The following is a 23,569-nucleotide window of genomic DNA, read 5'->3' as shown; positions in this document are numbered from 1 at the left end:
CACGTGTGGACACGGCGAGACACACAGTGAGACAGAGGCGGACACACACACACACACAGGGAGACACGTGTGGACACGTGTGAGACACGGCGAGACACGTGTGGACACGGCGAGACACGTGTGGACACAGCGAGACACGTGTGGACACGGCGAGAGACACGGGGAGACCGAGGCGGACACAAACACACGCACAGGGAGAGACGCCCAGGGGTTATCGCGCTGCGCTACCAACCCAGGCTGCCCGAGTTCCATTCCCGCTCACCGCGATCGACGCCGTCGAAAGATCCTCGCCGGCCCTGGGCCTAACCCCCCAACCCCCACGTCGACTCGAAGCGAGCACCTGGTGCGGTGTGTAGTAGCAGTAGTAGGTGGTGGTGGTGGTGGTAGTAGCGGTGGTAGTAGCGAGCATCGCGAACGGGGAGACAAAGGCGGCCGGGCGTGGCGCTGGCCAACCACCCGCTCGCGTGCCGTGCCGGACTTCGTAGGCGCTCGCTCGCTAACAGCACTTGCCCCCCCGAGAGTCTGCTGCAGGCTATACGGGGGACCTTTGTCTCTGTCTGTGTGTCTCATTCGCAGCCACTCTATGACTCCCGAGAGCACCTCGTCACCATCGTCAACGTTGACAACGTCAGTGACTCCTCCTCCTCCACCTCCTCCTCCACCTCCTCCACCTCCTCCTCCTCGCACTCCTCCAGCACACAGAGACCCACAGACTCATCACACAGAGAGACCCATAGATTCACCACACAGAGACCCATAGACTCACCACACAGAGAGACCCATAGACTCACCACACAGAGACCCATAGACTCACCACACAGAGACCCACAGACTCATCACACAGAGACCCATAGACTCACCACACAGAGACCCACAGAGACCCACAGACTCACCACACAGAGACCCACAGACTCACCACTCAGAGACCCATAGACTCACCACACAGAGACCCATAGACTCACCACACAGAGACCCATAGACTCACCACACAGAGACCCATAGACTCACCACACAGAGACCCACAGACTCACCACACAGAGACCCATAGACTTATCACACAGAGGCCCACAGACTCACCACACAGAGACCCACAGACTCACCACACAGAGACCCACAGACTCACCACACAGAGACCCACAGACTCACCACACAGAGACCCACAGACTCACCACACAGAGACCCATAGACTCACCACACAGAGACCCACAGACTCACCACACAGAGACCCACAGACTCACCACACAGAGACCCATAGACTTATCACACAGAGACCCACAGACTCACCACACAGAGACCCACAGACTCACCACACAGAGACCCACAGACTCACCACACAGAGACCCACAGACTCACCACACAGAGACCCACAGACTCACCACACAGAGACCCATAGACTCACCACACAGAGACCCACAGACTCACCACACAGAGACCCACAGACTCACCACACAGAGACCCATAGACTCATCACACAGAGACCCACAGACTCATCACACAGAGACCCATAGACTCACCACACAGAGACCCATAGACTCACCACACAGAGACCCATAGACTCATCACACAGAGACCCACAGACTCATCACACAGAGACCCACAGACTCATCACACAGAGACCCACAGACTCATCACACAGAGACCCATAGACTCACCACACAGAGACCCATAGACTCACCACACAGAGACCCATAGACTCACCACACAGAGACCCACAGACTCACCACACAGAGACCCATAGACTCACCACACAGAGACCCACAGACTCACCACACAGAGACCCACAGACTCACCACACAGAGACCCACAGACTCACTCGCCGTTTGTCTTCCCGTCCACAGCCCCTGTATCAGCCGGCCAACGGTAACCAGGGCAACCACGTCGCCGCCGTCGCCCATGGCAACAGCGATGGGGGGCGAGGGGGCGAGGAGCTGTCCAGCCGGACAGCGGATCCCTTCCCTGAGACTCACCCCCTGATCCACCCTCCACCACGTAACACACTCACCAACACACTCACCACCACACTCACCACCACACTCACCAACACACTCACCACCACACTCACCACCACACTCACCAACACACTCACCACCACACTCACCACCACACTCACCACCACACTCACCACCACACTCACCAACACACTCACCAACACACTCACCACCACACTCACCACCACGCTCACCACCACACTCATCCCCTGATCCACCCTACACCACGTAACACGCTCACCACCACACTCACCACACTCACCACACTCACCACCACACTCACCACCACACTCACCAACACACTCACCACACTCACCAACACACTCACCAACACACTCACCACCACACTCACCACCACACTCACCAACACACTCACCACCACACTCACCACCACACTCACCACCACACTCACCACCACACTCACCACACTCACCACACTCACCCCCTGATCCACCCTCCACCACGTAACCCGCTCACCACCACACTCACCACCACACTCACCACGCTCACCACACTCACCACGCTCACCACACTCACCACCCTCCACCACGTAACACGCTCACCACCACACTCACCACGCTCTCCACCACACTCACTACACTCACCACCCTCCACCACGTAACACGCTCACCACCACACTCACCACCACACTCACCACCACGTAACACGCTCACCACGCTCACCACGCTCACCACACTCTCCACCACACTCACCACACTCACCACACTCACCACGCTAACCACCCTGAGTGATTGACAGGTGTAATGAGTGACTGACAGGTGTGATTGACAGGTGTGATTGACAGGTGTGATGTGTGATTGACAGGTGTGATGAGTGATTGACAGGTGTGATGTGTGATTGACAGGTGTGATGTGTGATTGACTGGTGTGATTGACAGGTGTGATGTGTGATTGACAGGTGTGATTGACAGGTGTGATGTGTGATTGACAGGTGTGATTGACAGGTGTGATGAGCGATTGACAGGTGTGATGTGTGATTGACAGGTGTGATTGACAGGTGTGATGTGTGATTGACAGGTGTGATGAGTGATTGACAGGTGTGATGTGTGATTGACAGGTGTGATGTGTGATGTGTGATTGACAGGTGTGATGAGTGACTGACAGGTGTGATGTGTGATTGACAGGTGTGATGTGTGATTAACAGGTGTGATGAGTGATTGACAGGTGTGATTGACAGGTGTGATGAGTGATTGGCAGGTGTGATGAGTGATTGACAGGTGTGATTGACAGGTGTGATGTGTGATTGACAGGTGTGGTGAGTGATTGACAGGTGTGATGTGTGATTGACAGGTGTGATGAGTGATTGACAGGTGTGATTGACATGTGTGATGTGTGATTGACAGGTGTGATGTGTGATTGACAGGTGTGATGTGTGATTGACAGGTGTGATGAGTGACTGACAGGTGTGATGAGTGATTGACAGGTGTGATGAGTGATTGACAGGTGTGATGTGTGATTGACAGGTGTGATGTGTGATTGACTGGTGTGATTGACAGGTGTGATGTGTGATTGACAGGTGTGATTGACAGGTGTGATGAGTGATTGACAGGTGTGATCGACATGTGTGATGTCTATAGGCACTACTCACGGCACTTGCCCCAGCCAGTCTGTTAAGGTTACACGGGGCACCTTTGTCTGTGTGTGTCTACAGACGCTACTCACAGCACTTGTCCCAGCAGTCTGTTAAGGCTACATGGGTCACCTTTGTCTGTGTGTGTCTACAGACGCCGCTCACAGCACTTGCCCCAGCAGTCTGTTAAGGCTACACGGGGGACCTTTGTCTGTGTGTCTATAGAGGCTACTCACAGCACTTGCCCCAGCAGTCTGTTAAGGCTACACGAGGCACCTTTGTCTGTGTGTGTCTATAGGCGCTACTCACAGCACTTGCCCCAGCAGTGTGTTAAGGCTACACGGGGGACCTTTGTCTGTGTGTGTCTATAGGCACTACTCACAGCACTTGCCCCAGCAGTGTGTGAAGGCTACACGGGTCACCTTTGTCTGTGTGTGTCTGTGTCCGCGCGCAGAGAAGGCGAAGGGGACCGTGGAGCGGCTGAAGCATCACCTAGTGGCCGTGGCCAAGTTCGTGATGAAGCAGAGTTATGTTTGTGCCCTCATCGCTATGATGGTGAGTGTCTGATGTGGGTGGGTGGTGAGTGGGTGGTGAGTGGGTGGGTGGTGAGTGGGTGGGTGGGTGTGTGGGTTGGTGGGTGTGTGATGTGGGTGGGTGGTGAGTGGGTGGGCGAGTGGGTGGGTGTGTGATGTGGGTGGGTGGTGAGTGGGTGGATGTGTGATGTGGGTGGGTGGGTGAGTGGGTGGGTGGGTGGTGAGTGGGTGGGTGTGTGATGTGGGTGGGTGGTGAGTGGGTGGGTGGTGAGTGGGTGGGCGAGTGGGTGCGTGGGTGGGTGGGCGAGTGGGTGCGTGGGTGGGCGAGTGGGTGGGTGGGCGAGTGGGCGAGTGGGTGGGCGAGTGGGTGCGTGGGTGGGCGAGTGCTTTGGGTGAGTGTGTGGGTTGGTGGGTGAGTGAGTGGGTGAGTGTGTGGTGTGGGTGTGTGTGGTGTGGGTGAGTGTGTGGTGTGGGTGTGTGTGGTGTGGGTGAGTGTGTGGGTGAGTGGGTGTGTGATGTGGGTGGGTGAGTGTGTGATGTGGGTGGGTGGTGAGTGGGTGGGTGGGTGGGCGAGTGGGTGGGTGGGTGGGTGTGTGGGTGCTGTGGGTGAGTGTGTGGGTTGGTGGGTGAGTGAGTGGGTGAGTGTGTGGTGTGGGTGAGTGTGTGGGTGAGTGGGTGGGTGAGTGGGTGGGTGAGTGGGTGGGTGAGTGTGTGATGTGGGTGAGTGTGTGGGTTGGTGGGTGAGTGAGTGGGTGAGTGGGTGGGTGAGTGGGTGGGTGAGTGTGTGATGTGGGTGAGTGTGTGATGTGGGTGGGTGAGTGGGTGGGTATGTGAGTGGGTGAGTGAGAAAGTTGGTGGGTGAGTGAGTGGGTGTGTGGTGTGGGTGAGTGTGTAGGTGAGTGGGTGGGTGAGTGGGTGGGTGCGTGAGTGAGTGAGCGAGTGGACAGACGGTTGAATGAGTAAGTGGGTGAGCGTGTGCTGTGGGTGAGTGGATGAGTGGGTGAGTGAGTGAGTTAGTGAGCGAGTGGACAGACGGTTGAATGAGTAAGTGGGTGAGCGTGTGCTGTGGGTGAATGGATAGGTGAATGGATGGGTGGGTGAGTGGGTGAGTGTGTGGTGTGGGTGAGTGGATGGGTGGGTGAGTGGGTGAGTGTGTGGTGCGGGTGAATGGATGAGCGGGTGAGTGGGTGAGCGAGCGCGTGGGCGGGCGAGTGAGCGAGTGGACAGACGGTTGAATGAGTAAGTGGGTGTGTGGTGTGGGTGAGTGGATGGGTGGGTGAGTGGGTGAGTGTGTGGTGCGGGTGAATGGATGGGCGGGTGGGTGAGTGAGCGAGCGAGTGGACAGGCGGTTGAACGAGTAAGTGGCTGAGTGTGCGACTGAGTGGGCCGGTGCGCGGGCGAGCGAGCGAGCGAGCGAGCGGCCGACCGAGAATACCTGGAAGCAACCCCCTAGCCGGGATCAACTCTCCTCCCGCCCCCAAACCCCCCCAGGCGTGGAGCATCACGGACCACAGCTGGCTGACTTTCGTCCTGCTCATCTGGTCGTGCGTGCTGTGGATGATGCGCGACCGCCGTCGCCACGCCATGCGTAGTTCACCGGTGCTGGTGGCGTACGCCACAACGCTCTGCACCCTGCGCTACGTTTGGTCCCTGGAGCTGCGGCCGGACGAACTGCCGGCCTACCACGGAGTGCTGCGACTATGCTCTCCGGCAGCGTCTCACAACAACTGCACCTTCATGGGCAGCATGGTAGGCCGTGCGGGGTGGGTGGGGGGTGGGGGGTGGTGGTGGGGGGTGAGGGCAGAGCGCTCGATCCCCGACGGACGCGCCTGCTGTGTTTTTAACCGCGAGCGAGCTCGGCCAGTCGCTCGCTCGCTCATTCACCCACTCAGTCACTCGCTCGTCCACTCACCCACTCACCCACTCACTCAGTCAGTCACTCCCTAACTCACTCATTCACCCACTCAGTCACTCGCTCGTCCACTCACCCACTCACCCACTCACTCAGTCAGTCACTCCCTAACTCACTCATTCACCCACTCAGTCACTCGCTCGTCCACTCACCCACTCACCCACTCACTCAGTCAGTCACTCCCTAACTCACTCATTCACCCACTCAGTCACTCGCTCGTCCACTCACCCACTCACCCACTCACTCAGTCACTCCCTAACTCACTCATTCACCCACTCAGTCACTCGCTCGTCCACTCACCCACTCACCCACTCACTCAGTCAGTCACTCCCTAACTCACTCATTCACCCACTCAGTCACTCGCTCGTCCACTCACCCACTCAGTCAGTCACTCCCTAACTCACTCATTCACCCAGTCACCCACTCACCCACCCACTCACTCACCCACCCACTCAGTCAGTCACTCCCTAACTCACTCATTCACCCACTCAGTCACTCGCTCGTCCACTCACCCACTCAGTCAGTCACTCCCTAACTCACTCATTCACCCACTCAGTCACCCACTCACCCACCCACTCACTCACCTACCCACTCAGTCAGTCACTCCCTAACTCACTCATTCACCCACTCAGTCACTCGCTCGTCCACTCACTCACTCGCTCAGTCACTCGCTCACTCATTCACCCACTCAGTCACCCACTCACCCACCCACTCACCCACACACTCACTCAGTCAGTCACTCCCTAACTCACTCATTCACCCACTCAGTCACTCGCTCGTCCACTCACTCACTCGCTCAGTCACTCGCTCACTCATTCACCCACTCAGTCACTCACTCACCCACCCACTCACCCACCCACTCAGTCAGTCACTCCCTAACTCACTCATTCACCCACTCAGTCACTCGCTCGTCCACTCACTCACTCGCTCACTCATTCACCCACTCAGTCACTCACTCAGTCACCCACTCACCCACCCACTCACTCAACCACTCACTCAGTCAGTCACTCCCTAACTCACTCATTCACCCACTCAGTCACTCGCTCGTCCACTCACTCACTCGCTCAGTCACTCGCTCACTCATTCACCCACTCAGTCACTCACTCAGTAACCCACTCACTCACTCGCTCAGTCACTCGCTCACTCATTCCCCCACTCAGTCACTCACTCATTTACCCACTCACCCACCCACTCAGTCAGTCACTCCCTAACTCAGTCACTCACCTACTCAGTCACTCACTCAGTCAATAAATCACCCACCCACTCACTCATTCAGTCAGTCACTCGCTCACTCACTCACTCACCCACCCACCCACTCACTCATTCACTCACACAGTCAGTCACCTACTCAGTCACTCACCCACTCAGTCACCCACTCAGTCACCCACTCACGCACTCAGTCACTCACTCACCCACCCACCCACTGACTCATTCAGTCACTCCCTAACTCAGTCACCCACTCACCCACTCACTCACTCAGTCACCCACTCACTCACCCACCCACCCAATGACTCATTCAGTCACTCCATAACTCACCCACTCACTCACCCACTCACTCACTCACCCACTCACTCACTCACCCAGCCGTGTGTCTCTCCCCCCCTCCCCCACGTGACCCTGGCCAGCTGCTCTACACGCTGACCCAGCCGTGTGTCTCTCCCCCCCTCCCCCACGTGACCCTGGCCAGCTGCTCTACACGCTGACCCAGCCGTGTGTCTCTCTCCCCCTCCCCAAGTGACCCTGGCCAGCTGCTCTACACGCTGACCCAGCCGTGTGTCTCTCCCCCCCTCCCACGTGACCCTGGTCAGCTGCTCTACACGCTGACCCAGCCGTGTCTCTCTCTCCCCCTCCCCCACGTGACCCTGGCCAGCTGCTCTACACGCTGACCCAGCCGTGTGTCTCTCTCCCCCACGTGACCCTGGCCAGCTGCTCTACACGCTGACCCAGCCGTGTGTCTCTCTCCCTCCCCACGTGACCCTGGCCAGCTGCTCTACACGCTGACCCAGCCGTGTGTCTCTTCCCCTCCCCCACGTGACCCTGGCCAGCTGCTCTACACGCTGACCCAGCCGTGTGTCTCTCTCCCCCTCCCCACGTGACCCTGGCCAGCTGCTCTACACGCTGACCCAGCCGTGTGTCTCTCTCCCTCCCCACGTGACCCTGGCCAGCTGCTCTACACGCTGACCCAGCCGTGTGTCTCTCTCCCCCACGTGACCCTGGCCAGCTGCTCTACACCCTGACCCAGCCGTGTGTCTCTCCCCCTCCCCACGTGACCCTGGCCAGCTGCTCTACACCCTGACCCAGCCGTGTGTCTCTCTCCCCCTCCCCACGTGACCCTGGCCAGCTGCTCTACACGCTGACCCAGCCGTGTGTCTCTCTCCCCCTCCCCACGTGACCCTGGCCAGCTGCTCTACACGCTGACCCAGCCGTGTGTCTCTCCCCCTCCCCACGTGACCCTGGCCAGCTGCTCTACACGCTGACCCAGCCTGTGTCTCTCTCCCTCCCCACGTGACCCTGGCCAGCTGCTCTACACGCTGACCCAGCCGTGTGTCTCTCTCCCCCTCCCCACGTGACCCTGGCCAGCTGCTCTACACGCTGACCCAGCCGTGTGTCTCTCTCCCTCCCCACGTGACCCTGGCCAGCTGCTCTTCACGCTGACCCAGCCGTGTGTCTCTCTCCCCCTCCCCACGTGACCCTGGCCAGCTGCTCTACACGCTGACCCAGCCGTGTGTCTCTCCCCCTCCCCACGTGACCCTGGCCAGCTGCTCTACACGCTGACCCAGCCGTGTGTCTCCCCCCCTCCCCACGTGACCCTGGCCAGCTGCTCTACACGCCGACCCAGCCGTGTGTCTCTCCCCCCCCTCCCCCACGTGACCCTGGTCAGCTGCTCTACACGCTGACCCAGCCGTGTGTCTCTCTCCCTCCCCACGTGACCCTGGCCAGCTGCTCTACACGCTGACCCAGCCGTGTGTCTCTCTCCCCCACGTGACCCTGGCCAGCTGCTCTACACGCTGACCCAGCCGTGTGTCTCTCTCCCCCTCCCCCACGTGACCCTGGCCAGCTGCTCTACACGCTGACCCAGCCGTGTGTCTCTCTCCCCCACGTGACCCTGGCCAGCTGCTCTACACGCTGACCCAGCCGTGTGTCTCTCTCCCCCTCCCCACGTGACCCTGGCCAGCTGCTCTACACGCTGACCCAGCCGTGTGTCTCTCTCCCCCTCCCCACGTGACCCTGGCCAGCTGCTCTACACGCTGACGTTCTGGGTGCTCTTGCGCCAGTTCATCACGGAGCGGCGTGCCGAGCGCAAGAACGAGCTCATGGTGCAGACGGGCATGGCCGCAGCGGAGGAAGCAGGTGGGACGGGGGTCACGGGGTCACGGGGTCACGGGGTCACGGGGGCAGGGGGACATGGGGCCACAAGGCCACGGGGTCACGGGGCAGGAGGCCAAGGGGCCACGGGGTCACGGGGGCAGGGGGCCACGGGGCCACAGGGCATGGGGCCACGGGGCTTTGTTATTTTTTAAATAGATCAACGATATAAGTGAAACTATTGTGAGTGTTTTTATTTTACAAGGTAAGCTGGCCCCCCGCTCAGCTGCTGTGTTGTAGCTCTGTTGTTCTTTTATAAGCGATCTGGGCCATCGCAAATGAAAGCAGTTCAACCAAGTGGATCATCGTCATCATCATTGTCATCATTGTCGTCGTTATCATCGTCATCATTGTCATCGTTATCGTCATCATCGTCGTCATCATTGTCATCATCATTGTTATCATCATTGTTATCATCATTGTCATCATTGTCATCATCGTTGTCATCATCACTGTCATCATCGTTGTCATCATCATCATTATCATTGTCATCATCGTTATCATCGTCGTCATCATCATCATCATCGTTATCATTTTCATCATCGTCGTCATCATCGTCATCATCGTTATCACCGTTATCATCGTCGTCATCATCATCATCATCATCGTTATCATTGTCATCATCGTTATGATCGTCGTCATCATCATCATCATCGTTATCATTTTCATCATCGTCGTCATCGTCATCATCGTTATCACCGTTATCATCGTCATCATTGTCATCAGTCATCATCGTTGTCATCATCGTCATCATCGTTATCATTGTCATTATCGTTGTCATCATCGTCATCATCGTTATCATTGTCATTGTCATCATCATCGTCATCATCATCATCATCATTGTTATCGTCATCGTCATCATTGTCATCATCGTCATCATCGTCATCATCATTGTCATCATTGTCATCATCGTCATCGTCATCATCATTGTCATCATCGTCATTATTGTCATCATCGTCATCATCGCGTGGAAATGCATAACGGCTGTAAACATCTGGGCACTTCACCTGCAATGCCTGAAGCAAAAGCCTGCCTCTGCTGCGTGCGTGCGTGTGCGTGCGTGTGTGTTCGTGTGTGTATGTGTGTGCGTTTGTGTGTGTGTGTGCGTGTGTGCGTGCGTGCGCGTGCGTGTGGCCGTTCCCCGCAGAGCTGAAGGGCGAGAAGGAGAGCGTGGTGGTGCGGATGATCGGCGGCATGGTGATGGGCGTCTTCATCAAGTACTGGATCTACGTGTGCGGGGGGATGTTCTTCTTCGTGAGCCTCGAGGGACGTATGGTGGTCTACAAGATTATCTACATGGTGCTGTTCCTCTCCTGCGTGGCGCTCTACCAGGTAGCCGCCCGGCACCGGCACCGTCACCCCACCACCACCCACCCACTGCCACCCACCACACACTGCCACCCACACAACAACAACGACAACCGCCATTCGCCACTAAGTGGCGGTGACGTCACCACGACGCTTGTGCCAGGCCATGTGCACCCTGAGGCCACGTGAAGTGTCGAACGCCCGCTGGCAGGAGGTCACGGGGCAGACCCAGCAGGTGCCACGGGTCGACTGAGATGACTGGCTGGTGCACCACCTGTGCCCCCTACTGTGCCAACCTGCTGTGCTTTAGCCACCCGGCACTCCGCTCGTTGTTGTGAGCGTCGCTCCTCCGCCCTCCGTTGTTGTTGGAGGGCGACTGCCTCCAACTGCCCAGTAGCGTCCTTCGCGAGCCTCCTCCACAGAGGCCGATCTTGACACCGCTGGTACCAGTCATCGGCAAGTCCACTCAGCTCCACGTCCTCCTGTACCACATCACTCCATCTCTTCTCTAGCCCGTGCCGCGCCCGTCTAGCCCCCTCGATCCGGCCGAACAAAAGCTGTTTCGCCATGCTGGGCATGCGGGCTACATGACCCAGCCAACGCAGCCTTGCCCACCGGAGGAGCTCACCGATGGGACTTTGCCCAGATCTTTCAAGGATTTGTGAGCTCCTCACACAATCCAGCCTGGTTAACCCCAGGATGGATCGTAGGCAGGCAAGCCTAAATGTTTCCAACCGGCGAAGATGCTCCATTAAGGGGGTCCACGTTTCGCAAGCGTAGAGAAGGGAGGGAATGACCGTGGCCGAGAAGACCTGAAGCTTAGTGCGGAGCGACAGACCAGGTAGCTTCCACACAGCGTTACGCAACCGATGAAAAGATATTGCCGCTCGACTGATTCGGAGTGAGACCTCTGCTGTTAAACTGGTGCCGGTCATAAGCACACTGCCCAGGTATGGGAAACTCTCCACTCTCTCCACAACTGCACCATCACCGATTGGGAGTTGTGGGGGTGGAGTGTCCGATGGTACAAAATACCCAGGCAGATGCTTAGTTTTGGTGGGGCTGATGGTAAGGCCCCATCTCTTAGTGGCACGTTCCAGTCTCACCAGCAGCGTCTCCAACTCCGCCTCTGAATGAGCAGCTATTACCAAATCATCGGCATACATAACGTGGTTGAGCAATAGGGACCCATCCCTTGACCGCACCCCGGCATCGATCAGCCTCCCAATATATCTGTACCAAATGGAGATTCCCCCGTTACAGCTATTGGAAGGCTTCACGAACTACGTGGTCAAAATATATGTTAAATAATGTGGGAGCCAGAGGACATCCCTGTCGCACCCCAAGGTGTACAGGGAATGGCTCTGATTCCCGGCCACATAGTTTTACCCGGGCCCGCTCACCATCACGAAGGTCCTTAATGATCGTGAGCAGAGGGTCAGGGACTCCAAAAGCACGAAGAACAACCCAGAGCCCAGGCCTACTGATGGTATCATAGGCCTTGACCAGGTCAATAAAGCAGAGATGTAGGTCTTGTTGGAATTCCCTACACCTCTGCTGTAGCAGACGGACAGAAAATATGGCATCTGTCCAGGACCACCCTTTCCTGAAACCGCATTGGGGCTCCGCAAGCCTCTCCTCAGCATGCCTGGCAAGGCGATGTTGAATAATCCTTGCCAGGACCTTTCCCGGCACACTGAGGAGTGAGATGCCCCTGTAGTTGTTACAGTCTGTGCGGTCCCCCTTTTTAAAGAGGGGGACCACCACCAGGGCATCCTTCCAATCCTGCGGAACCCGTCCAGTGGTCCAGATTGGGCCACCCACCCACCACCAGCAACTGCCACCACCACCCACTGCCACCCACCAGCCACCGCCACCCACCACCCACTGCCACCCACCAGCCACCGCCACCCACCACCCACTGCCACCTACTGCCACCCACCACCCACCGCCACCCACTGCCATCCACTGCCACCCACCGCCACCCACCACCCACCACCCACTGCCACCCACTACCTACTGCCACCCACCACCCACCGCCATTCACTGCCACCCACTGCCACCCACCACCCACCGCCACCCACTGCCACCCACCACCACCCACCGCTACCCACCCACTACCCACTGCCACCCACCACCCACCACCCACCGCTACCCACCCACCACCCACTGCCACCCACTGCCACCCACCAGCCACCGCCACCCACCACCCACCCACCACCCACTGCCACCCACCACCCACTGCCACCCACCACCCACCAACACCACCCACCAGCCTCAAATGAGTACCCGGTGTGGTGTGTCGGAAACACGCAGTGTTTAGTAGTGTATAGTGTAGCGAGTAGTGTATAGTGTAGTGTATAGTAGTGTATTGTATAATATAGTGTAGTAGTGTGTAGTGTATAGTGTAGTGTATAGTGTAGTGTATAGTGTAGTGCATAGTGTAGAGTGTAGTGTATAGTGTATAGTAGTGTAGTGTGTAGTGTATAGAGTAGTGTATAGTAGTGTAGTGTGTAGTGTATAGAGTAGTGTATAGTAGTGTATAGTGTAGTGTATAGTGTAGTGTATAGTAGTGTATAGTGTAGTGTATAGTAGTGTAGTGTGTAGTGTATAGTGTAGTAGTGTATAGTGTAGTAGTGTATAGTGTAGTGTATAATAGTGTATAGTGTAGTGTATAGTGTAGTGTATAGTGTAGTGTATAGTGTATAGTAGTGTATAGTGTAGTGTATAGTGTAGTGTATAGTGTAGTGTATAGTAGTGTAGTGTGTAGTGTATAGTAGTATAGTGTATAGTGTAGTGTAGTGCCTGAGTTGCTCTGCAATGAGGTACGGCACTGATCATTAACGGGGTATGCGGCTCTTGCTGTTTGCTTGTTTGCGACTGTCCCGACTTTACCTGTGTGTGTGTGTCCCGCTCAGGTGTACTACTCCCTGTGGCGCCGCGTGCTCAAGTGGTTCTGGGTGGTGGTGGTGTCCTACACCATGATGGTACTCATCGCTATCTACACCTTCCAGTTCGACGATCTACCCCCGCTGTGGATGAGCATGACGCGCCTCAATATTGACCAGTGAGCCCAGCAGTCAGCTCTCACTCACTCTCACTCACTCACACTAACTCACTCACACTCACTCACTCACTCTCACTCACCCTCGCTCACCCTCACTCTCACTCACTCTCACTCACCCTCGCTCACCCTCACTCTCACTCACTCTCACTCACTCACCCTCACTCTCACTCACTCTCACTCACTCACCCTCACCTCGCCCTCACTCACCTCGCTCGCTCACCCTCACCTCGCTCACCTCGCTCACCCCCGCTCACCCTCACTCACCTCGCTCGCTCACCCTCACCTCGCTCACCTCACTCACCTCGCTCACCCTCACTCTCACTCACTCACCTCGCTCACCCCCGCTCTGGATGAGCATGACGCGCCTCAATATTGACCAGTGAGCCCAGCAGTCAGCTCTCACTCACACTCACTCACTCACACTAACTCACTCACACTCACTCACTCACACTCACTCACTCACACTAACTCACTCACACTCACTCACTCACACTCACTCACTCACACTCACTCACTCACACTCACTCACTCACTCACACTAACTCACTCACACTCACTCACTCACACTCACTCACTCACACTCACACACTCACACTCACTCATTCACACTCACTCACTCACTCACACTAACTCACACTCACTCACACTCACTCACTCACACTCACTCAATCACACTCACTCACTCACACTCACTAACTCACACTCACTCACACTCACTCACACTCACTCACTCACACTCACTCACTCACACTCACTCACTCACACTCACTCACTCACACTCACTCACCTCACTCACCTCGCTCTCACTCAGCTCGCTCGCTCACCCTCACCTCACTCACCCTCACCTCGCTCACCTCACTTTCACTCGCTCTCACTCACCTCGCTCACCCTCACTCACACTCACTCACCCTCACTCACACTCGCTCACCCTCACTCACACTCACTCACCCTCACTCTCACTCACCTCGCCCTCACTCACCTCGCTCACCCCCGCTCTGGATGAGCATGACGCGCCTCAATATTGACCAGTGAGCCCAGCAGTCAGCTCTCACTCACTCGCACTCACTCACACTCACCCTCACTCAAACTTACTCACCCTCGCTCTCACTCACTCTCACTCACTCACCCCGCTCGCTCACCCTCACTCACCCTCACTCACCTCGCTCACCCTCACTCACCTCGCTCTCACTCACCCTCACTCACCCTCACTCACCCTCACCTCGCTCTCACTCACTCACCCTCACCTCGCTCGCTCACCTCGCTCACCCTCACCCTCACTCTCACTCACTCACCCTCACCCTCGCCCTCACTCACCCTCGCTCGCTCACCCTCACTCTCACTCACTCACCCTCACCCTCACTCACTCACCTCGCTCACCCTCACTCACCTCGCTCGCTCACCCTCACCTCGCTCACTCACCCTCGCCCTCACTCACCTCACTCACTCACCCTCACTCACCTCGCTTGCTCACCCTCACTCTCACTCACTCACCCTCACCCTCGCCCTCACTCACCTCGCTCGCTCACCCTCACTCTCACTCACCTCGCTCGCTCACTCTCACTCACCCTCACCTCGTTCACCCTCACTCTCACTCACTCGCTCTCACTCACCTCGCTCGTTCACTCTCACTCACCCTCACTCACCCTCACTCTCACTCACCTCACTCTCACTCACCCTCACTCTCACTCACCTCACTCACCCCCGCTCTGGATGAGCATGACTCGCCTCAATATTGACCAGTGAGCCCAGCAGTCAGCTCTCACTCACTCTCACTCACTCACACTCACCTCGCTCTCACTCACTCACCTCGCTCTCACTCACTCACCTCACTCACCCTCACTCACCTCACTCACCCTCGCTCACTCTCACTCACCTCGCTCACCCTCATTCACCTCACTCACCTCAGTCACCCTCACTCACCTCACTCACCCTCACCTCACTCACCCTCACTCACCTCACTCACCCTCACTCACCCTCACTCACCCCGCTCACACTCACTCACCCTCACTCACCTCACTCACCCTCACTCACCTCACTCACACTCACTCACACTCACTCACCTCGCCCTCACTCACTCACCCTCGCTCTCACTCACCCCCAACTCGCTCACTCACCCTCACTCTCACTCATCTCGCCCTCACTCACACTCACCCTCACCTCACTCACCCTCACCTCGCTCGCTCACCTCACTCTCACTCGCTCACCCTCACTCACCCTCACTCACTCACCTCGCTCACCTCACTCTCACTCGCTCACCCTCACTCACCCTCACTCACTCACCTCGCTCACCCCCGCTCTGGATGAGCATGATGCGCCTCAACATTGAGCAGTGAGCCCAGTAGTCAGCTCTCACTCACTATTACTCACTCACCCGCTCGCTCACCCTCACTCACCCTCACTCACCTCGCTCACCCTCACTCACCTCGCTCTGACTCACCCTCACTCACCCTCACCTCGCTCTCACTCACTCACCTCGCTCGCTCACCTCGCTCACCCTCACTCTCACTCACCCTCACCTCGCTCACCCTCACTCTCACTCACTCACCCTCGCCCTCACTCACCTCGCTCGCTCACCCTCGCTCTCACTCACCTCGCTCGCTCACTCTCACTCACGCTCACCTCGCTCACCCTCACTCTCACTCGCTCTCACTCACCTCGCTCGCTCACCCTCACTCACTCTCACTCACTCACCCTCACTCTCACTCACCCTCACTCACCCTCACTCTCACTCATCTCACTCTCACTCACCTCGCTCACCCCCGCTCTGGATGAGCATGACGCGCCTCAATATTGACCAGTGAGCCCAGCAGTCAGCTCTCACTCACTCTCAATCACTCACACTCACCTCGCTCTCACTCACTCACCTCGCCCTCACTCACTCTCACCCTCACTCAAACTCACCTCGCTCACCTCACTCACTCACCCTCACTCACCTCGCTCACCTCACTCTCTCTCACTCACCCTCGCCCTCACTCACTCACCCTCACCTCGCTCTCACTCACCTCACTCGCTCACCCTCACCTCGCTCACCCTCACTCACCTCGCTCGCTCACCCCCGCTGTGGATGAGCATGACGCGCCTCAATATTGACCAGTGAGCCCAGCAGTCAGCTCTCACTCACCTCGCTCACACTCACCTCGCTCACACTCACCTCACTCACCCTCACTCACCTCACTCACCTCACTCTCACTCGCTCTCATTCACCTCGCTCACCTCACTCACCCTCACTCTCACTCACTCACCTCGCTCACCCCCGCTGTGGATGAGCATGACGCGCCTCAATATTGACCAGTGAGCCCAGCAGTCAGCTCTCACTCACCTCGCCCTCACTCACCTCGCTCACCCTCACCCTCACTCACTCACCCTCACCTCGCTCACCCTCACTCTCACTCACTCACCCTCGCTCTCACTCACCTCGCTTGCTCACCCTCACTCACTCACCTCGCTCACCCTCGCTCTCACTCACCTCGCTCGCTCACTCTCACTCACTCGCTCTCACTCACCTCGCTCACCCTCACTCACACTCACTCACCCTCACTCACACTCGCTCACCCTCACTCACACTCACTCACCCTCACTCTCACTCACCTCGCCCTCACTCACCTCGCTCACCCCCGCTCTGGATGAGCATGACGCGCCTCAATATTGACCAGTGAGCCCAGCAGTCAGCTCTTACTCACTCGCACTCACTCACACTCACCCTCACTCAAACTTACTCACCCTCGCTCTCACTCACTCTCACTCACTCACCCCGCTCGCTCACCCTCACTCACCCTCACTCACCTCGCTCACCCTCACTCACCTCGCTCTCACTCACCCTCACTCACCCTCACTCACCCTCACCTCGCTCTCACTCACTCACCCTCACCTCGCTCGCTCACCTCGCTCACCCTCACCCTCACTCTCACTCACTCACCCTCACCCTCGCCCTCACTCACCCTCGCTCGCTCACCCTCACTCTCACTCACTCACCCTCACCCTCACTCACTCACCTCGCTCACCCTCACTCACCTCGCTCGCTCACCCTCACCTCGCTCACTCACCCTCGCCCTCACTCACCTCACTCACTCACCCTCACACACCTCGCTCGCTCACCCTCACTCTCACTCACTCACCCTCACCCTCGCCCTCACTCACCTCGCTCGCTCACCCTCACTCTCACTCACCTCGCTCGCTCACTCTCACTCACCCTCACCTCGTTCACTCTCACTCACTCGCTCTCACTCACCTCGCTCGCTCACTCTCACTCACCCTCACTCACCCTCACTCTCACTCACCTCACTCTCACTCACCCTCACTCTCACTCACCTCACTCACCCCCGCTCTGGATGAGCATGACTCGCCTCAATATTGACCAGTGAGCCCAGCAGTCAGCCCTCACTCACTCTCACTCACTCACACTCACCTCGCTCTCACTCACTCACCTCGCTCTCACTCACTCACCTCACTCACCCTCACTCACCTCACTCACCCTCGCTCTCACTCACCTCGCTCACCCTCATTCACCTCACTCACCTCAGTCACCCTCACTCACCTCACTCACCTCACTCACCCTCACCTCACTCACCCTCACTCACCTCACTCACCCCGCTCACACTCACTCACCCTCACTCACCTCACTCACCCTCACTCACCTCACTCACCCTCACTCACCCTCACTCACCCCGCTCACACTCACTCACCCTCACTCACCTCACTCACCCTCACTCACCTCACTCACCCTCACTCACCTCACTCACCCTCGCTCACTCTCACTCACCTCGCTCACCCTCATTCACCTCACTCACCTCAGTCACCCTCACTCACTTCACTCACCTCACTCACCCTCACCTCACTCACCCTCACTCACCTCACTCACCCTCACTCACCCTCACTCACCTCACTCACCCTCACTCACCTCACCCTCATTCACCTCACTCGATCACCTCGCTCACCCTCACTCACCCTCACTCTCACTCACCTCGCTCACCCTCACTCACCTCACTCACCCTCACCTCGCTCATCTCGCTCGTCCTCGCTTGTTGCTAGGCTGAGGAGGCCTTGTTGCTAGGCTGAGGAGGTTTTGTTGCTAGGCTGAGGCCTTGTTGCTAGGCTGAGGCCTTGTTACAAGGCTGAGGAGGCCTTGTTGCTAGTCTGAGGCCTTGTTGCTAGGCTGAGGGGGCCTTGTTACTAGGCTGAGGGGGCCTTGTTGCTAGGCTGAGGAGGCCTTGTTGCTAGGCTGAGGCCTTGTTGCTAGGCTGAGGAGGTTTTGTTGCTAGGCTGAGGCCTTGTTGCGAGGCTGACGGGGCCTTGTTGCTAGGCTGAGGTTTTGTTGCTAGGCTGAGGCCTTGGTAATAGGCTGAGGAGGCCTTGTTGCTAGGCTGAGGCCTTGTTGCGAGGCTGAGGAGGTTTTGTTGCTAGGCTGAGGCCTTGTTGCGAGGCTGACGGGGCCTTGTTGCTAGGCTCGCTCGCTCACCCTTACCTCACTCACCCTCATCTCGCTCGCTCACCTCACCCTCACTCTCACTCACTCACCTCGCTCACCCCCGCTGTGGATTAGCATGACGCGCCTCAATATTGACCAGTGAGCCCAGTAGTCAGCTCACACTCACTCTCAATCACTCACACTCACCTCGCTCTCACTCACTCACCTCGCCCTCGCTCTCACTCACACTCACTCACCTCGCTCTCACTCACACTCACTCACCCTCACTCTCACTCACCCTCACTCTCATTCACCTCACTCACTCACCTCGCTCACCCCCGCTCTGGATGAGCATGACGCGCCTCAACATTGACCAGTGAGCCCAGTAGTCAGCTCTCACTCACTCGCACTCACTCACTCTCACCCTCACTCAAACTCACTCACCTCGCTCACCCTCACTCACCTCGCTCTGACTCACCCTCACTCACTCACCCTCACCTCGCTCTCACTCACTCACCCTCACCTCGCTCACCCTCACTCTCACTCACTCGCTCTCACTCACCTCGCTCGCTCACCCTCACTCTCACTCACTCACTCTCACTCACCCTCACTCACCCTCACTCTCACTCACCTCACTCTCACTCACCTCGCTCACCCCCGCTGTGGATGAGCATGATGCGCCTTAATATTGACCAGTGAGCCCAGCAGTCAGCTCTCACTCACTCTCAATCACTCACACTCACCTCGCTCTCACTCACTCACCTCGCCCTCACTCACTCTCACCCTCACTCAAACTCACCTCGCTCACCTCACTCACTCACCCTCACTCACCTCGCTCACCTCACTCTCTCTCACTCACCCTCGCCCTCACTCACTCACCCTCACCTCGCTCTCACTCACCTCACTCGCTCACCCTCACCTCGCTCACCCTCACTCACCTCGCTCGCTCACCCCCGCTGTGGATGAGCATGACGCGCCTCAATATTGACCAGTGAGCCCAGCAGTCAGCTCTCACTCACTCGCACTCACTCACACTCACTCAAACTTACTCACCCTCGCTCTCACTCACTCTCACTCACTCACCCCGCTCGCTCACCCTCACTCACCCTCACTCACCTCGCTCACCCTCACTCACCTCGCTCTCACTCACCCTCACTCACCCTCACCCTCACCTCGCTTTCACTCACTCACTCACCCTCACCTCGCTCGCTCACCTCGCTCACCCTCACCCTCACTCACTCACCCTCACCCTCGCCCTCACTCACCCTCGCTCGCTCACCCTCACTCTCACTCACTCACCCTCACTCTCACTAACTCACCTCGCTCACCCTCACTCACCTCGCTCGCTCACCCTCATCTCGCTCACTCACCCTCACCCTCGCCCTCACTCACCTCACTCACTCACCCTCACTCACCTCGCTCGCTCACCCTCACTCTCACTCACTCTCCCTCACCCTCGCCCTCACTCACCTCGCTCGCTCACCCTCACTCTCACTCACCTCGCTCGCTCACTCTCACTCACCCTCACCTCGCTCACCCTCACTCTCACTCACTCGCCCTCACTCACCTCGCTCGCTCACTCTCACTCACCCTCACTCACCCTCACTCTCACTCACCTCACTCTCACTCACCCTCACTCTCACTCACCTCACTCACCTCACTCACCCCCGCTCTGGATGAGCATGACTCGCCTCAATATTGACCAGTGAGCCCAGCAGTCAGCTCTCACTCACTCTCACTCACTCACACTCACCTCGCTCTCACTCACTCACCTCGCTCTCACTCACTCACCTCACTCACCCTCACTCACCTCACTCACCCTCGCTCACTCTCACTCACCTCGCTCACCCTCATTCACCTCACTCACCTCAGTCACCCTCACTCACCTCACTCACCTCACTCACCCTCACCTCACTCACCCTCACTCACCTCACTCACCCTCACTCACCCTCACTCACCTCACTCACCCCGCTCACACTCACTCACCCTCACTCACCTCACTCACCCTCACTCACCTCACTCACCCTCACTCACCTCACTCACCCTCGCTCACTCTCACTCACCTCGCTCACCCTCATTCACCTCACTCACCTCAGTCACCCTCACTCACTTCACTCACCTCACTCACCCTCACCTCACTCACCCTCACTCACCTCACTCACCGTCACTCACCCTCACTCACCTCACTCACCCTCACTCACCTCACTCACCCTCATTCACCTCACTCGATCACCTCGCTCACCCTCACTCACCCTCACTCTCACTCACCTCGCTCACCCTCACTCACCTCACTCACCCTCACCTCGCTCATCTCGCTCGTCCTCGCTTGTTGCTAGGCTGAGGAGGCCTTGTTGCTAGGCTGAGGAGGTTTTGTTGCTAGGCTTAGGCCTTGTTGCTAGGCTGAGGCCTTGTTGCTAGGCTGAGGAGGCCTTGTTACTAGGCTGAGGAGGCCTTGTTGCTAGTCTGAGGCCTTGTTGCTAGGCTGAGGGGGCCTTGTTACTAGACTGAGGGGGCCTTGTTGCTAGGCTGAGGAGGCCTTGTTGCTAGGCTGAGGAGGTTTTGTTGCTAGGCTGAGGCCTTGTTGCGAGGCTGACGGGGCCTTGTTGCTAGGCTGAGGTTTTGTTGCTAGGCTGAGGCCTTGGTAATAGGCTGAGGAGGCCTTGTTGCTAGGCTGAGGCCTTGTTGCTAGGCTGAGGAGGTTTTGTTGCAAGGCTGAGGCCTTGTTGCGAGGCTGAGGAGGTTTTGTTGCTAGGCTGAGGCCTTGTTGCGAGGCTGACGGGGCCTTGTTGCTAGGCTCGCTCGCTCACCCTTACCTCACTCACCCTCATCTCGCTCGCTCACCTCACCCTCACTCTCACTCACTCACCTCGCTCACCCCCGCTGTGGATTAGCATGACGCGCCTCAATATTGACCAGTGAGCCCAGTAGTCAGCTCACACTCACTCACTCACACTCACCCTCGCTCTCACTCACACTCACTCACCTCGCTCTCACTCACACTCACTCACCCTCACTCTCACTCACCCTCACTCTCATTCACCTCACTCACTCACCTCGCTCACCCCCGCTCTGGATGAGCATGACGCGCCTCAACATTGACCAGTGAGCCCAGTAGTCAGCTCTCACTCACTCGCACTCACTCACTCTCACCCTCACTCAAACTCACTCACCCTCGCTCTCACTCACTCACCCTCGCCCTCACTCACCTCGCTCACCCTCACCTCGCCTCACCCTCACTCTCACTCACTCACCCTCACCCTCACTCACCTCGCTCGCTCACTCTCACTCACCCTCACCTCACTCACCCTCACTCTCACTCACCCTCACTCACTCTCACTCACCTCACTCTCACTTACCTCACTCTCACTCACCTCGCTCACCCCCGCTCTGGATGAGCATGACTCGCCTCAATATTGACCAGTGAGCCCAGCAGTCAGCTCTCACTCACCTCGCTCACACTCACTCACTCACCCTCACTCACCTCACTCACCCTTACTCACCTCACTCACCCTCACTCACCTCACTCACCTCACTCACCCTCACTCACCCTCACTCACCTCACTCACCCTCACTCACCCTCACTCACCTCACTCGCTCACCCTCATCCTCACTCACCCTCCCTCACCCTCACTCTCACTCACCTCGCTCACCCTCACTCACCCTCACCTCGCTCATCTCGCTCGTCCTCGCTTGTTGCTAGGCTGAGGAGGCCTTGTTGCTAGGCTGAGGAGGTTTTGTTGCTAGCCTGAGGCCTTGTTGCTAGGCTGAGGCCTTGTTACTAGGCTGAGGAGGCCTTGTTGCTAGTCTGAGGCCTTGTTGCTAGGCTGAGGCCTTGTTGCTAAGGCTGAGGGGGCCTTGTTACTAGGCTGAGGGGGCCTTGTTGCTAGGCTGAGGAGGCCTTGTTGCTAGGGTGAGGCCTTGTTGCTAGGCTGAGGAGGTTTTGTTGCTAGGCTGAGGCCTTGTTGCGAGGCTGACGGGGCCTTGTTGCTAGGCTGAGGTTTTGTTGCTAGGCTGAGGCCTTGGTAATAGGCTGAGGAGGCCTTGTTGCTAGGCTGAGGCCTTGTTGCTAGGCTGAGGAGGTTTTGTTGCTAGGCTGAGGCCTTGTTGCGAGGCTGAGGGGGCCTTGTTGCTAGGCTGAGGAGGTTTTGTTGCTAGGCTGAGGCCTTGGTAAGAGGCTGAGGAGGCCTTGTTGCTAGGCTGAGGACTTTTACTAGGCTGATGCCTTGTTGCAAGGCTGAGGACGCCTTGTTGCTAGGCTGAGGCCTTGTTGCTAGGCTGAGACCTTGTTGCTTGGCTGAGGGGGCCTTGTTGCTAGGCTGAGGTTTTGTTGCTAGGCTGAGGCCTTGTTGCTAGGCTGAGGAGGCCTTGTTACTAGGCTGAGGCCTTGTTGCTAGGCTGAGG

At 57.5% G+C, this 23,569-nt stretch overlaps 1 protein-coding gene across 1 annotated transcript in view; it reads left to right on the top strand.

The window, feature by feature from the left end:
* The window catches only part of LOC116957050 (piezo-type mechanosensitive ion channel component 2-like), a 69,502-nt gene that overhangs the window by 39,740 nt on the left and 6,193 nt on the right, over window positions 1–23,569 (top strand). The window contains exons 9-15 of the mRNA XM_076055129.1: window positions 577–627; window positions 1,839–1,989; window positions 4,033–4,133; window positions 5,603–5,860; window positions 9,260–9,374; window positions 10,537–10,721; window positions 13,616–13,764. Of these exons, the coding sequence (XP_075911244.1) occupies window positions 577–627; window positions 1,839–1,989; window positions 4,033–4,133; window positions 5,603–5,860; window positions 9,260–9,374; window positions 10,537–10,721; window positions 13,616–13,764 (1,010 nt within the window). The remainder of the gene's footprint in view (window positions 1–576; window positions 628–1,838; window positions 1,990–4,032; window positions 4,134–5,602; window positions 5,861–9,259; window positions 9,375–10,536; window positions 10,722–13,615; window positions 13,765–23,569) is intronic.

This window comes from Petromyzon marinus, chromosome 69 (genome assembly GCF_048934315.1).
Source record: "Petromyzon marinus isolate PM22_M1 ecotype Great Lakes invasive population chromosome 69, UKy_Petmar_22M1.pri1.0, whole genome shotgun sequence".
Taxonomy (NCBI): domain Eukaryota; kingdom Metazoa; phylum Chordata; class Hyperoartia; order Petromyzontiformes; family Petromyzontidae; genus Petromyzon; species Petromyzon marinus.
Note: the sequence above shows the minus strand (reverse complement) of the source record. Positions and strands in the feature narration are given on the sequence as shown.